A 15,941-nucleotide genomic window follows, 5' to 3' on the forward strand; every position below is an offset into this window, starting at 1 on the left:
CTCTGAGATTCAACAGTCTGTTCCATGCTTCTATGTCTCTGGATCTGTTTTGTTCATTAGTTTATTTTGTTCATTAGATTCCACATAGGTCTCTCCATATTATTTTAAAATCTCAGCATCAATGTACAGTCCTTTCCAGCAGGACACCACTAGGCAATTGTGAGTCCCTCTCCCACCAGCACAGGACTGTCTTCCAACAAGTCATTGTAACTGTAACATCTTGGAGCTCGCTTCCCCCACCTTCATCTCGGCACTACCCAGATCTGCCCACCCCGGGGTCTCTCTCCCTTGCCTCCAGCTGGATGCTCACTCGCCTTGTCATGCCTCAGTTTTTGGAAGAGCCTGACTCTGTTGTTCCCAACCGACAGGAAGTACAGGACCGGGTTAAGGCAGCTGCTCATGCTCACCAGAGGCCTCCACACCTTGTAGGCCATGCTGCCCACCGTCAGGAGCTGGCAGTCCTGGGAAGCCAGGAAGCGGAGTGTGATGTAGAAGGAGCGAGAGACGTGGAAGGGCACAAAGCAGAGGGCGAAGAGGCTGCACACCAGCAGGATGGTCCGGATGGACTTGGCCCGGGTGGTGTTCCCCGTCCTCTCCAGGGTCTCCTCCGGCTTGGCCAGGCTCCGGACCATCAGCGAGTAGCATACCAAGATGACCAAGGAGGGCAAGACAAAGCCAGACAACGTCAGAATCATACTGTAGGCAAAAAACCGATCGAAGTTCTCCGGACTGGTCATGTCGTAGCAGACCATCTGGCCGCCGATGTAGGCCGTGTGGGAGAAGCCCAGCGTGGGCAGCAGCTGGAGGACCACCAGGGCCCAGGTGGCAGCTACACCCAGCAGGGTGTTCCGGCGGGTCCGGTAAGGCAGCGACCTCAGGGGGTGGCACACGCCCAGGAAGCGGTGCACAGAGATGCAGGTCAGCAGCAGGATGCTGCCGTAGAGGTTGGTGTAGAACAGGAAGCGCACCAGCTTGCAGAGCAGTTCCCCAAAGGGCCACCAGTCGCCCAGGGAGTAGGCGACGATGAGGAAGGGCAGCGTCAGCACGTACAGCAGGTCGGCCACCATCAGGTTCACCAGGTAGATGGTGGCACAGCTCCAGCGCTTGGTTTGGTGCCAGGAGAGCCACAGGACGGTGCCATTCAGGGGCAGCCCTAGCACAAAGATGATGCTGTAGGTCAGGGGGAGGTAGATTTGCTTGTAGTCCTCTGAGAGCTGGCATAATCCCTGTTCCTCTGAGGCATTCATATCCAGCTTCTCCATCTCCTGGGAGGCTCCTTCTGGGAGCCCAGCTGCTCCTGCTGCTCCTGCTGCCCCTGGGGGGAAGCAAAAGGGACCACAGTCCTAGCCAGTTTAGCTCAGTGGATAGAGCATTGGCCTGTGGACCAAAGTGTCCTGGGGGTCGATTCCGGTCAAGGGCATGTACCTTGGTTGCAGGCTCCTCCCTGACCCGGGGCCCTGGTTAGGGCTCGCACAGGAGGCAACCAATCCATGTGTTTCTCTCACATAAATGTTTCTCTCTGTCTCTCCTCTCTTCTACTCTCCCTAAAAATCAATGGAAAAATATCTTTGGGTGAGGATTAACAACAGCAAAAAAAGGGCCTAGCTGGTTTGGCTCAGTGGATAGAGTATCGGCCTGCGAACTGAAAGGTCCCAGGTTTGATTCTGGTCAAGATTGTGCGCTCGACCCTTAGTGGGGGACTTGCAGGAGGCAGCCGATCAGTGATTCTCTCATCATGGATGTTTCCATCTCTCTCTCCCTCTTCCTTCCTCTCTGGAATCAATAAAAATATATATATTTTTAAAAAGATGGATTTAAAAAAAAAAGGGGGGGGGGTGACTGCAGAGCATCATGACCTTGGCTGGATCAGCCTCTACCTGGATCAGCTCTGTACTAACGTGTGGTTCCACTCCAAAGTGTGGTCAGAGTCCTAGTTTGAGAGAGATCAGCTCCAGGAAAAAAAAAAAAAGAATTAAACTCGTGTCTTCAACACGAGGGCTTCTAGGCTTACCAGGTCCCAGGGCTGGCCCTGCACTGGCTTGTATGCTCTCCGCTGCGGGCTGGGTTGTGCTAGGAAGCTCAGGTGCACATGGTAGCCCGTAGGTGCTGCTGCATTTAAACAGGGCACACAGCCTCCAGCCGTGGCTCCTCCCCTGGCGAGAATCCTTTGCATAGAGTCAGGAAGTCTCCCAGGGGAGATCTCCCAGGCTCGCATTCTCAGTCCTAAGCCCACTTGCCATGGTGGAAAAGACGGTGATCCTTAGGGGTTAAGGGGGATTAGGGAAAGCACAGGTTTTGCCTACAGGCGCTGCTGGAAGATTTGGATTTGTATCTCTTTCAGGATTTATTAACTGCGTATTTGAATACGGAGACTGATTTGCCTATTAACCACCTCAGCACCCTGAACAGCCAAGAAAACAAGCCTGAGCCATGAAGCCAGGTGCGGCTTCTTCCTTACTCCCATCCCTGCGGACAGAGCAGATCCAATGGGCAGAGCCACCAGCCAAGGAAGCTGTGTGTAGGGCCCGCAGATTTGGTCCCATTGGGAAGTCAGTGGGTTGGTCAGCCAATCAACATGGAGCCTACAGGGATGGAAAGACGTTTATTTCTAGGGCTTAACATTCAGAAAGATGAATGAATACAGGGCAAGAGAGAAAAAATTAAGATAGGTAAGTTTAGATACATTGAAGGTTGATTGTAAACTTAAAATATATAGAACTTCATTCACAATAAAAAGAAGAGAGACCTCATTCATTCAGTCAGTCAACAAACATTTACTGAGCATCTATTGAGTCAGGCACTGGGACTGCAAAGATGAATAAAACAGCCCTTGTGCTCCAGGATCTCGCAGTCTGGCAGGGAAGACAGAGCCCAGAAGCTAATGGTCAGACAATGTGAAAAATGGTCCAAATGCTGTGAAAACCGGCAGGATGTGGTAGTTCTCCCCTGAGAGGGTGGAGTGGAGGCTCCCTAGACCAGGCGCCCTGTGAGCTGCTTAGCTGCTTGGGAGAACAAAGAGGAGCTTGTGAGGCAGAGAGGCTCGGGTGTTCCTGGGAGGGCTCAGTGTCCTGGGATGGCAGGAGAGCCAGCGTGGAGCATGAAACTCAAGGATGCCACCATAAGGAGGGGGCCTATCCTTAAGCAGGACGGTGATGGGATAGGCTCTGCTTGAGGGAGATGACCAGTGGCAGCAGCACCGGATGGGCCTGGAGCAGTGAGACTCTAAGGGGGGCTGTAGCGGTTCATGTGCATGAGAGATGCTCAGGACCCCCGGTGAAGCCATGCAGGGTGGACAGAGAGGAGGACCTGACCCTAGAGACGCTGCTGAGGCAGGAGCGACAGGACTGATTGGACATGGGCATGAGTCTGAGGAGGGGTCGGGGGTGTCCCTGAGGCTGGGAGGGGAGTGAGGCCCGTGCCTGGGCTGAAGCCTGAAGCTTGAAGGCTGGGACTGGTGTTCCCAGGTTGTGGGCAGTGGCTCCCTGCTGCAGCCTGCCAAGGAACAGACAGCTCGCCCACTGGCTTTAGAATCCACCCCGCTGGGAGGGCAGGACTTTTTGGCTGGTGAGTAAAAGGAATGGAGTTTTCATTCATTTTGTTCCCTGTAATCTTTCATGTGGGAGGCTGGCAGGTGCTTAGTTATTTCAGGCGAAGCTGCCTTTCCAGGTCTGGGAGGGCTCTCAGAGAGAAGCCGGGAGGGAAGCAGCCTGGTGGAGCCCTGGCTTGGCCAGCAATTCACACCCGTGATCTTATTTAATCTCAGAACAGCCTTGCGACGAAGCATTAGTGTCCCGTTTCACGGAGGAGGGTCAGAGAAGACACACCCGTAGGCTCACTGCGTCCTCTACTCTAGTGGGCTGTCTCCTGCCGGGCGTCCTGTGTCTGCCCCTCACGGTGTGCTGTGGGTGGTCCAAAACACTCAAGTCCCCCTCTGCCAGGACCACAAGGACCATCTGAAACAAATCACCTTGTCTCAGCCAGGGGCTCCTCAGCTGTAGAATGGGGCGTCTCTCTGGTGAGGTTGCTCCGAGAATCAGTGAGGAGCGGCTCAGGCACCACAAGGAGGAAGCCAACACATGCTGTCCCCCCCCTCCCCGCCCCCATCCCCCTTTCTCCTTGTTGTCCTAGAGACTGTGGTGCTAGGGAACCAGCGCTCTTGGGCTTATGTCAGAGGACGGGAGATCAGGTCTGGCTTCACTACTCGAAAGCTGGGTAAGGTCACTTTTCTTCCTGGTATTACCTTCTGCTCTGATCGGAACTGTGTCCACTACAACATCAGAGGTGGAACACCTAGCCCCCAGTGTGCATTTGGAGTAAGGAAGTAATTGAGGTTAAAAGAGGTCATAAGAATGGGTCCCAATCCGATAGAATTAGCTCCTTTATAATAAAGGACAGTAGAGATCTCTCTCTCTCTCTCTCTCTCTCTCTCTCTCTCTCTCTCTCTCTCTCTCTCTCTCTTTCTCTCTCTCCCAGTGAGAAGGTGGCCTGCAAACCAGGAACTAAACCCTACAGTTCCTGATATTATACTTCCTAGTTTCCAGAACTGTGAGAAGTTCATTATCTGTTGGTTAAGCAACCCAGCCAGTAATATTTTGTTACAGCAGCTTGCAGACTAAGATATGTTCCACACACTTGTAGGCTTACCCAGTGTGGAGGGACAACTTGTTATGTGAGAGTATGACCTTTCTTGGGGCATCAGTGTAAGTGCATCATTGAAGTTATCATGGAGAAAGGAAGAGGGAGAAGACCTCAGGCCATGAAGTGTTAATTTACCTGCCAAAAGCTGTGACAATGTTGACCTCCTGGAAGGTCCCTTCTCTAGCCTCTGTCCTCCCAGACTTCTCTCCTGCCTCCCTAGAGGCATTCACTGGGATGAAGAATTGGAGGCTGTGTAGCTATTCATAGAACCAAAGAAAAGACCCAGAGTGAAGGAGAGGCCAGCTGGGAGTTAGAGAGGAGAGAATTTGGGGGACAGTGGCCATGATGGATGGGATTCTAAGGAGAAGAGATGTGTACACCTCTAGAAAGTGAGTGTGTACTGCAGAATGCAATTTCCCCTCTTTATCACCATTTCTTCAAGAGCTTTAAAAAAGACAGACACAAATTAGAGTTGGAATTTGTTTCTTTTAAATGAGCTCACTGGGGAGGGGGCCTTGAGAAAAGAATGAAGCGAGAATCCAGACCAACTCTGGTTTAAATGGGCATTATGGCTTCTGACCTTGGACCCAATGTTCTTCCCACTGTGCGGCCCCAAGAGCCTGGTTCCATTTCTGGCCCCTGCTGAACAGAAAATCCCCCTGGGAGCAGCCTTGGTTCCTGAGTACCACGGTGGACCTCTTCCAAAGGGGACAAGAGGTCTTTGTCGCTTTAATGGTCTGAAATAGTTATCACTGCTCAGAGAAATGACATAGCTAAGATGAAAGCACTGTTTTCTCTTTAACAAGTGTTTATGATACATGTTTCCAGAGTTTGGATAAAGGAAAAGTTATGAATAAATTTGAGTGACAACAAAATGTTACTGCTTTTCAACTGTAGAGGCGTGATTGGGTCAAAAATTTTGAGACAAAAAAGTAGGCATTGCTCATTTTCATTTTAAAATGCCACTACTGTATCATAAATATGCTTAAATATATGAATTTCCTTTTAATATTAAATATTTTACTTGCATCTGGAGACCTTTCATAAACAACTAAGCTATTTAATGGACAATAAGAATTCGTTTTTAGAAGTTATTCTGAAAAACTGTTAATTCATGTATGCGTTTCTTAATTTACAAAGATAAATTAGGGTTTTATTGTTCATATCACAACTTAATTATTTGATTTTTCAACAAGCTTTTAAAAATGGGGGCTCCAAATACATTTAATCAAGTGGTAGATTTAAGTAGTCTGAATTATTTTGAATTACTTTCCCCAAGTCTTTCAAATCCACTGGATAACTTGGTGTTATTTGGCCAACAGACCACTGGATGGCGTGGAAGACCGACAGACAGGTTGCAGTTTTCTCCTGCAAATGGAAGCAGGAATTGGGGTAGGGCTCAAGTCCAGGAATAGCAGCTGTGGGTGAGATATGATTCATTGAGAACATAGAGAAATTCCACCAACAAACCACCTCCTCTGGGTCTTTTGTCTACAGTTACAGTTCAATTTGCACAATGAATTGGTATTACAGTTAGTGAAAGCAATCTGTCACTGTGATTGATTTTCCAAAGGATCCTGTGATATAAGCATGGCAGGCATTCTCCCATTTTACAGCTAAGCAAACTGAGGTTCAGAGAGGTTCTGTGGAAGTTCTATATGCTATGATCTGGGGAAAATCTGGACTACTTTTAAAATTATATATATATTGATTTCAGAGAGGAAGGGAGAGGGAGAGAGAAATATCAATGATGAGAGAGAATCATTGAACGGCTGCCTCCCACACCTCTTATTGGGGATCGAGCCTGCAATCCTGGCATGTGCCCTGGTTCATAGGTAATGCTCAACCACTGAGCCACACTGTCAGGGCTCAGTGGTTCAGCCAAGCCTGAACTACTTTTACAAAGTAGAGAGACTCAGCCAATTCCCAAATTCACACACACACACACACACACACACACACACACACACACGTCCTATATAATAAAAGCCTAATATGCAAATTGTCCCCTCAACTGGGAGTTCGACTGCTTGCTATGATGTGTGCTGACCACCAGGGGGCGACGTGGACCATGGCGGGTGTCAGCGATGCTGCGTTGGCAATGGGCGGCAGTGGAGGCGCTGCCGGCCCGATTGGCCTCGATGAGAGCAGGACCACGGAGGGATGGTGGAGCAGTTGAGCAGGTGGCGCCAGGCCAAGGTGGGTGTGAGCAGTGCCTGATCGCCCCACCGATCGCCCTGCAGATGGCAACCAGTGGTGGTGGTGGGGGGTGGGACCGCCACCTGACTCCCAGGTGCTAAGGGAACCAGGAAGGGGCCTGATGACTCAGGCAGAAGGGGGTGTGTGGGGGCCCGGGGGCCCAGGTGCTGCCCAGGGCCCAGAGGTCAGCTGGAACCTGCCCTTCCATGCCAGACGCTCCTGCTTCGATTGCCGGCCAGGCCTAGGGACCACACCAGTGCATGAATTTCATGAACCGGGCCTCTAATCTCTATCTCTATCTCTCTATCTCTATCTCTATCTCTATCTCCATCTCCATCTCCATCTCCATCTCCATCTCCATCTCCATCTCCATCTCCATCTCCATCTCCATCTCCATCTCCATCTCCATCTCCATCTCCATCTCCATCTCCATCTCCATCTCCATCTCCATCTCCATCTCCATCTCCATCTCCATCTCCATCTCCATCTCCATCTCCATCTCCATCTCCATCTCCATCTCCATCTCCATCTCCATCTCCATCTCCATCTCCATCTCCATCTCCATCTCCATCTCCATCTCCATCTCCATCTCCATCTCCATCTCCATCTCCATCTCCATCTCCATCTCCATCTCCATCTCCATCTCCATCTCCATCTCCATCTCCATCTCCATCTCCATCTCCATCTCCATCTCCATCTCCATCTCCATCTCCATCTCCATCTCCATCTCCATCTCCATCTCCATCTCCATCTCCATCTCCATCTCCATCTCCATCTCCATCTCCATCTCCATCTCCATCTCCATCTCCATCTCCATCTCCATCTCCATCTCCATCTCCATCTCCATCTCCATCTCCATCTCCATCTCCATCTCCATCTCCATCTCCATCTCCATCTCCATCTCCATCTCCATCTCCATCTCCATCTCCATCTCCATCTCCATCTCCATCTCCATCTCCATCTCCATCTCCATCTCCATCTCCATCTCCATCTCCATCTCCATCTCCATCTCCATCTCCATCTCCATCTCCATCTCCATCTCCATCGAGAGAGAGAGAGAGAGAGAGAGAGAGAGAAAGATGACGTGGAAATAAAAGTGCAGGTGACCCCTACAGTCACTAGATGCAGTGCCTTTGTTATAGGTGACAGAACCCTAGCTTGAAAAGCATGGTATGGAGATAATGGTAAGGAGAGAAGTAACAGAATAAATAGAATTAAAAATCCTGTCAAGAGTGAGACCCACATAGCAAACCTATATAGTTATAGTTTAAACTATACCTCGAGTCTTAAGAGAAAAGGCACTGACATTGTTTTTTAATGAATTTGTTATAAATTTACTGTGTGGGCTCATGCCTGCTGTGTGCCTGGACCCCTCTTCCATGTCTGAATTGTCCCCAGATGTAGGAGTCTGGGGGCTGTGATTTTTTTTTTCCATAAGGAAAGCAAATTGGAGTCTTTAAATAATTTAGAAGACTATCTAGAGACAAGGACTACTTAATGTCAATAATTAATTTAAATAGCAGCTTGCACCATTTTTGTTTTCTGTTGACAAGGATCTGACATAATTGGCAGCTTCAAAAGGGTGTAAACACAGGGCGTGATGGGAAACACTGCCTGGCATTGTCTTGTCACCACAGAGAAGGTGCTGCTCTGCAACTGATGTGACTGCCCGGAAAGCTTGCTGCTAAAAAAAAAAATCTCTCACTCCATCTGTATGAATGATGATCCCCCAAATGATTTTTCAATCAGAATTTTTTAAAAAGAGAATATTTGTTTATAAAGTCACAGAGGTAGAAGAAGCAATTCATGGAAGAAAGAAATGGGCTTAGGAACACATTATAGAGGCAAAGGAAGGGCCCTTCGAGCTTGGGAGTGAGGAAGATAAAGGTAACACACCTTGGGTGTGGAGGGGGTGCTTGGGGTGGGGGGATGCCTGGGTATGGAGGAGGTGCCTGGAGTGGGGAGGGGGAAAGGGAAGTGGAAGGAAAAGAGAAAGGCACAGGTGTGCTCCAGGGAGGGAGAGCGCCCAGAATTTTTAACTTTAATCAATGGTGCAGTAAAAGAACAGTAGCTATACAGTCTTGTGGTTGTAGAAGTCCATCTTTGCCTCTGGGCTCACTACCCTAAAAGGGAATCTTTATTAAACTTTTTCCTTTGCCTTTCACTTAGCATCAGACAAAGACCTTTAAAGGCATCACAATTCTTTCCCTGTGTGCTGTGTGGAGAAATGTAGAAAGCTGGTTTGGTTTGGAGCAAGAGAGGAGATCAGTAGCAGAGCCCGGGGTTCTAGGCCGAGTGGTAAGTTGCCCAAGGCATTTCAGAGTAGAGGGCTTGTATCCCAGGACCTCTTCTTGGATCCACTCTTCCCCTCAGGCAGCCAATTCCCTGCACAGCCTGCCCCTAAAATGCCGTTCACGTGGTAACACACTGTATGTTCTGTCCACCATCATAGCCTTTCCTGTTGCTAGGGTGTTGCTAGGGTGGGGGTGGTGTGGGAAGACTCCACAATGGCTCTGCAGTGGGGGAGGAGGAGAATGATGCTGTCCTCGCCTCAGCCACCCAGAAAGCAGAGCCCAGGTTCACTGTGCAGCCGTTTTATCTGGGAGTGCAATCCCAGGGAGCAGGAGTGAGGGGCCAGCGGCGTGACCTGTGCAATGAGGAAGGGGGGGCGGGAGACTGGGCGGAGTGGTGTTGAGTTAGCCCACCAAAGGCAACCGAGTGCTCAGGCCCAAGGGATTGTCCTCTGAGAACCCGAATCAGTGAACCTCAGGAGCGTCCTCAGAGCCAGAAAGAAGGAGCATTTGTTCAGCAGCTGCGGCTCCCACTGGCCAGGCCATGGTGGGTGCATGGCATGGTCTCTGCAGACAGGAGAGCATCAGAAAGAAGAGCCACACAGAAGAGATGCATTCTCTCGTCCAACCCCATTTTCCTTTTGCCTTGCAAGGTGCCCCCTCCTTCCCCAGACTCTTCTGTGTTGCTTCTGTGTGGGGGATGAGGGACTCCTGCTGTAACCTTTTGTGTGAACTGATTCTTCTAGTTTCTTCTTGCTTATTTTTTTTTCCTATTGGGTTGCCTGTCTTTTGGTAACTGATTTCTAGGAGTTCTTTACATCCTATATAATAAAGAGGAAATATGCAAATTAACCATCACTCCGCCACAAAGATGGCGGTGCCCACAGCAGAGGCAGGGGGTTTCCGTAACACAAGATGGCTGCACCCACAGTGGAGGCAGAATTCCCATAATGAGCCTTAACAAGCAATCAGCAGGGACCTGAGGCTGTGCGTCCCCACAACCCATGGGGCTTGACAGGGGACCTCAGGCCATACCCCCTACCCAGCGGGGCTTGACAGGGGACCTAAGGCCGTGCCCCCCATCCAGCAGGGCTTGACAGGGGACCTAAGGAGGCCGTGCCCATCCAGCAGGGCTTGACAGGGGACCTAAGGCCGTGCCCCCCATCCAGCAGGGCTTGACAGGGGACCTCAGGCCATGCCCCCCATCCAGCAGGGCTTGACAGGGGACCTCAGGATATGCCCTCCGCCCCAGCACCGAGCCAGGGGACCTGTGGCAGTGCCCCTCGCCCAGCAGGGCTTGAAGGGTACCTCAAGGTGTGCCCTCTGCCCAGTAGGGCTTGATGGGGGACCTCAGGCCATGCCCCCCAACCTGGCACAGGCCAAAGGACCTGAGGCTGCACCCCCAACCCCGGCGCCAGGCCAGGGGACCTGAGGTCATGCCCCCCACCTGGCGGGGCTTGACGGGACATCAGGCTGCGCCCCCTGCCCAGTGGGGCTTGATGGGGGAACCTCAGGCCACGTCCCCTGCCCCAGTGCCAGGCCAGGGGACCTGAGGTCACACCCCCCACCCCAGTGCCGGGCCGGGAGACCTGAGGCCGCGCCCCCCACCTGGCAGGGCTTGACAGGGGACTTCAGACCACACACCCCTCCTGGCGGGGATTGACGGAGGACCTCAAGGTGTGCCCCCTGCCCCAGTACTGGGCTGGGGGATCTTAGGCTGCTCCCTCCCATCCAGTGGGGCTTGATGGGGGACCTGAGGCTGCGCCTTCCACCTGGTGGGGCTTGACAGGGGACCTCAGACTGCGCCCCCAGCCTGGCAGGGCTTGATGGGGGATCTCAGGCTGTGTCCCCATCTGATGCCAGGCCAGGGGACCTGAGGCTGCGACCCCACCGGGTGGGGCTTGACAAGGGTGGGACCAGCGGGTCTGGATCTAGCTCAATGGGGGTGGGGCCGGCCAGGTCTGGGTCTCATGAGATTTCAAGGCACACTTGGGTGGGTAAGGACTTGACTCTGGGTCTGGTGCACCCCAGACTCTGACAGGTGGAAGATTTTCATATACATTTTACTAATTTTCTTTCATCTCTGACACTTCTATTATAGAGAAGGGGCAAATAGCAACATTAAAATATTTTCTCTAATTAATCCCCTTTTAATGTGCACGCATTTTGTGCACTGGGCCACTAGCATTTTGGATAAAAGTCTTTTCAGTTACTCATGGCTACAGATATTCTTTCCTACTCTGTGGCTTTCCCTGGCTTAATGATATATATACTTTTTATTTAAGAGTGAAAGTTCTTAATTTTAACATAGTTAAAATGGTCAATTTTCCTTTATGGTTTGTGCTTTCGTATCTGGATTAAGAAACTTTCTGTACCTTGAAGTCATAAGGATATTGTTCTGTATTAATATATGAAAGCCTTCCCCATTTACATCTAATTGATGTTATCTTACTAAAGGGTTTAGTGTGTGTGTGTGTGTGTGTGTGTGTGTAAGAAACAGGTAAACATGATGACTAGATTAGATGCTGTTTGGTGAGTGGAGATCAGGGAGCACTTGACAGATCAGGAGCATTTGCTCCAGTCTAGGAGGGACATGCTGGTGGCTTTGATGTGCGTGGTGAGGCTGGGAACAGAGAGAAATGGGTGAAGTCGGTGGATATTTAAGGAGTAAATGAATGTGACTTGGTGATGAATTAAATAATTGGGGTAGGGGAAGAATTAGTGACTCGTTTAAAAATATTTTTCTTGATTTCTGAGAGGAAAGGGGAGGGAGGGAGAGAGGGAGGGAGGGAAGGAGGGAGTGATGAGAGATTAATTGGCTGCCTCCTGCACACCCCTACTGGGGATTGAGTCCAAAACCTGGGCATGTGCCCTGACCTGGAATTGAACCATGACCTCCTGGTTCTTAGGTCAATGCTTAAACACGGAGCCATGCCAGCCAGGGTAGTGACTCCTTTTTTTGCAGCTACCAACCAATGCCTTCACCCTTCTTCTGTCAATTACTTCTCTGTTTCATTGCTTCTCTATTCAGTTTCTGCTTCTTCCTTGCATCTCCTGACTCAGCTTTCCCTCTGGGCATCCTTTGGCATTCACTGTTGCAGATGGGTAACTCTGCACACAGCTATAGAAATTTTCCCAAGAGGCTCTGACTGACTGGGGTATTCACTGTTATTCCTGTTTGGATAGGACTGTAACAGCCAGGCCTCTTACACACACACACACACACACACACACACACACACACACACACACACTGTGGCTCTCTCACATATTGGCTGGCGGGGTGGCCCCTCCATCATGGCCTGGGCTGCTATGATGGATTGCAGAGTTGGAAGCAAGACCACACAACACGGTGAACATTGAGAGTTGCTCTTTCTGCAGGGGATTTGAGAAACGCATTCTTCTCAGAGGGCACTGTGGGCAGCTGGCCTTTGGTGCATCCTATGAGTACAGAAGAGCATTAGAAAGAGAAGACATACTTGAGAGAGTGAATTTTCTTTTTCACCAAACTCTATTTTTCTTTAGCGTCTAGATTTTGAGCCTGCTTTCTAAAACACATACTTAGACACTTCTCATGGCTCTAAAACAATTGTGGGTAGCAAATATACTATTTGGAGTTGGTCTCCAACACAAAAGAATTTCATTTATCAATCGTGTACCAGTCAGAGCTTGACATGGAGATATTTTGTTCATGCATAAACCATACATTCGAATCGACAGTCCTGTTAATGATGGAATGCAGTTATGTATGTTTATCGCGAAAGAACCAAGTGGATATTTTTTTGAACCTCATCATGTGTAAGACCGATTAAAACCAGTAGTTATAGAGAATGAAACAGGCCTTGATGTCATGTTCAGTAAAACATGTCAGCGATGAGGTCTGGGAAAGCGCTCCGGTGAAATACGAGGGGAAGGTGTGGAGTTGCGAGGAGTTTCATTTAAACACAAGGCTCCTGTATTAATTTTTTCACTGATTTATTTTCATGCCAATACATCCTGACATAAATATGGTGATCCATAATGTATTGGCCATAAAAGTCAACATTATTTTTAAAGCTGACTCAGGGAAATAAAAGCTCATTGTTAGTGCTGATATATACAGTATGTTACCCCATTGAAAAATTAACCTCTCCCGTCCTGCTCCTGATTGAGATGAATAAGGGATGCGTTTTAACAACTGCTGACCTTTTGTGCGTGTTTTGCTTCATGGTCAACGTCCAGTTTGCCATTGGACTGGTCCATGGTGTGATGTAAAAAGCAGTGCATGGTCAATATTTCAGAAAAGACTCTGCCAAGAATGAAAGCTGATCAGCAAAGCTCTCTGTCTTTTAGAGGCTCAAGAGGCCTGTGAAACTCCTGAACAGACACTGGAGCCATATCTTGTGTCTTTGGTAAACAATGAGAGCAACAATGAGTAGAAGTGGAATATGGACCCCAAAACAGAGAGGACATGTGGGCACAATGTCAGTATGGATGATCACAGAGAAGAGATCAATTTGGAAGCCAGAGCCAGGGGGCACACCCCAGCGCTCTACACAAGCTGACCACAGCAGTGACATGGCCTTCAGTGAAATGCTTCTATGAAATGAAAATTGTGCCAAGGAGAATTTAATTTAGCAGCACAGGAGAGAACCTAGTGAGAATGCTCATGGATGACTTCTTCTCCCATGAAGTTTCAGAACAGAATAACTTTGCTGAAAATAACAAAATACCGAGAATTTTAGTGCTACAGGGCCCCTGGGTGTAAGGCAGGGCTGATTACTTGCGAGGTGAGGAAGCTGTTAAACCTCAGGAGGTTAAGTGAGCAGTTTGCCCAAGGCCCCCCAGCTGGTTAGTGGCTGGTCTGTACCTGGAGTCCAGATCTCCTGGTTCTCTGACTCTTCCTGCTCTGTTTTATCAATTAGGAGCCGTGATTGATAATACATGTGCATGGCGGATCTCCCACATGACCCCCTGAATCTGGTTTCCAGCCCACCTGTGCACTGAAGCTGATCTTGCCCAGATTCCCGATGGCCTCCATGTTGCTAAATTCTATGGAAGCTTTGACTCAATTTAAACCTCTAATCATGATATGCAGATGTCGGGCACTCCTTGTAGCAGTCAATTCTCTTGCTTTCTCTGTTAGTTAGGACTTCATTGCTGGTCAGAGAAACCCATGCCAAAGATGGCCAAGCAAAATGGTAATTTATTGGCTCATATAATCATTGTCTTGGTGAGGCTGGCTCTAGGTATGGTCTGAGGCAGGAGCTCAGGTAATGTTACTAAGACTGCTTTCTCTCTATTTCTTGGCTCCACGTCCTCCAAATGGGCTCCATTCTCATAAACATTCTTCTCTCATAGAGGAGAGGCTGCCATGAGCTCCACTCTTTCATTTAATTATGTGCAAATCCTGTAGGAAAAGTTATGCCTTCGGCAGGAAGTCCTGAGATTAGCACTGATTGGTCATAGTGTCTTGTCCTAAGCTGTGTTCATCCCTGAACCAACCACGGTGGCCAAGAGGATGGAATATATGGATTAGCCTAGGCCCGTGGTCGGCAAACCGCGACTCACAAGCCACATGCGGTTTGGCCCCTTGAGTGTGGCTCTTCCACAAAATACCACGTGCGGGTGCGCACGTACAGTGCGATTGAAACTTTGCGGCCCATGCGCAGAAGTTGGTATTTTGTGGAAGAGCCACACTCAAGGGGCCAAAGAGCTGCATGTGGCTCGTGAGCCGCGGTTTGCCGAGCCTCAGTTTGTCAACCACTGGCTAGGCCTTTGTTAAATTCTCTGCCCCTAGGACTTAAGGGAGAGTTAACTTCACCCACATTCCTTGCTCCTAGAGTGAGCATATCTGTGATCCTGTTACCACAAGAAAGGGACTGAATACTGGGCAGCAAAGACAAATGCCCATTACAACTTCCCTGACACCACATTTTTTAATGCGCATCCTACTTCACGTTTTTTCATTCTCCTTCACTCTCTTACCCTTCTCAACTTGAGATGATGTTGGAGTCCCTCCAGGCCCAGCTCCAGACCTTTTTCCCTTCCAGGTCTATACTTCCTCTCAAGGTGATTTCATCCAGTCTGTAGTGAAAGCTTAGATTAACATAGCCCAAGGAAGGCACGTGGAGTCAACCTCAGCTAACATGGTAGTTGACATTGTAGGCTGTGGAATTTAATGAGAAATAGTATTTAATGGGAAATCTTGAGAGGAAAAAAGATAGTTGACACAAGTGTATTATATGAGAATGCAAAGCACCGAGCTACTTCTTATCCTTTGCTCCAAAGATAAGGGATAAGGTTGAAGAAGTTATCATATAGTTACCACAGAGAATAAAGTGTATTGGCCAGGTGGGTTAAAAGTCCTATTAAGGTTAGATCTATATGTACTTGCTTTTCTCCTTGTGAAATTGAATTTATGGCTGGTTTGTTTCCTGGGAACATAAGGAAATCTCTTGAGACATTTCCCCCTTTATTATAGAGGTTTATTATAATCATGTATAGAATACAATCTTTAACCTTGAGGCTATAGTTACTGCAAAACTTGTTTTACATATTTGTTGTGGGGAATTGAATTTACTCACTATATGTCTTATATAAGAAACTGTTTATATTATAATATGTCTGGGTGGGAGATTGAATTTATATACCTAAGCTGTCGTGTGCCCACCAACACTGTTAATGACCTCGCTAACTTTATTTCATAACTCTATTTCTACATAAATTCATAAACCCAATTTCTAGTCAGAAACCATAAGGTCCTTTGTCTTGGTTTTCTGGTTATTGATTTAGCTGAGAAAAATAAATTTGTGATTCTAGAAGAATAAATTC

At 48.8% G+C, this 15,941-nt stretch overlaps 1 protein-coding gene across 1 annotated transcript; it reads right to left on the reverse strand.

The window, feature by feature from the left end:
* Positions 1-242: 242 nt before the first annotated feature.
* LOC102243432 (P2Y purinoceptor 3) lies at positions 243-1,326 on the reverse strand. Its single transcript, XM_005864122.2, has one exon. It carries the CDS (start codon positions 1,260-1,262, stop codon positions 243-245), a length of 1,020 nt encoding a protein of 339 aa, XP_005864184.1. The 5' UTR covers positions 1,263-1,326.
* Between the last annotated feature and the right edge of the window lie 14,615 nt (positions 1,327-15,941).

Source organism: Myotis brandtii, unplaced genomic scaffold, assembly GCF_000412655.1.
Source record: "Myotis brandtii unplaced genomic scaffold, ASM41265v1 scaffold186, whole genome shotgun sequence".
In the NCBI taxonomy this organism is placed as follows: domain Eukaryota; kingdom Metazoa; phylum Chordata; class Mammalia; order Chiroptera; family Vespertilionidae; genus Myotis; species Myotis brandtii.

Bases quoted from the DNA above. Each gene is read 5' to 3' on its own strand.
- LOC102243432 (XM_005864122.2), bottom strand. From the start codon at position 1,262: ATGGAGAAGCTGGATATGAATGCCTCAGAGGAACAGGGATTATGCCAG.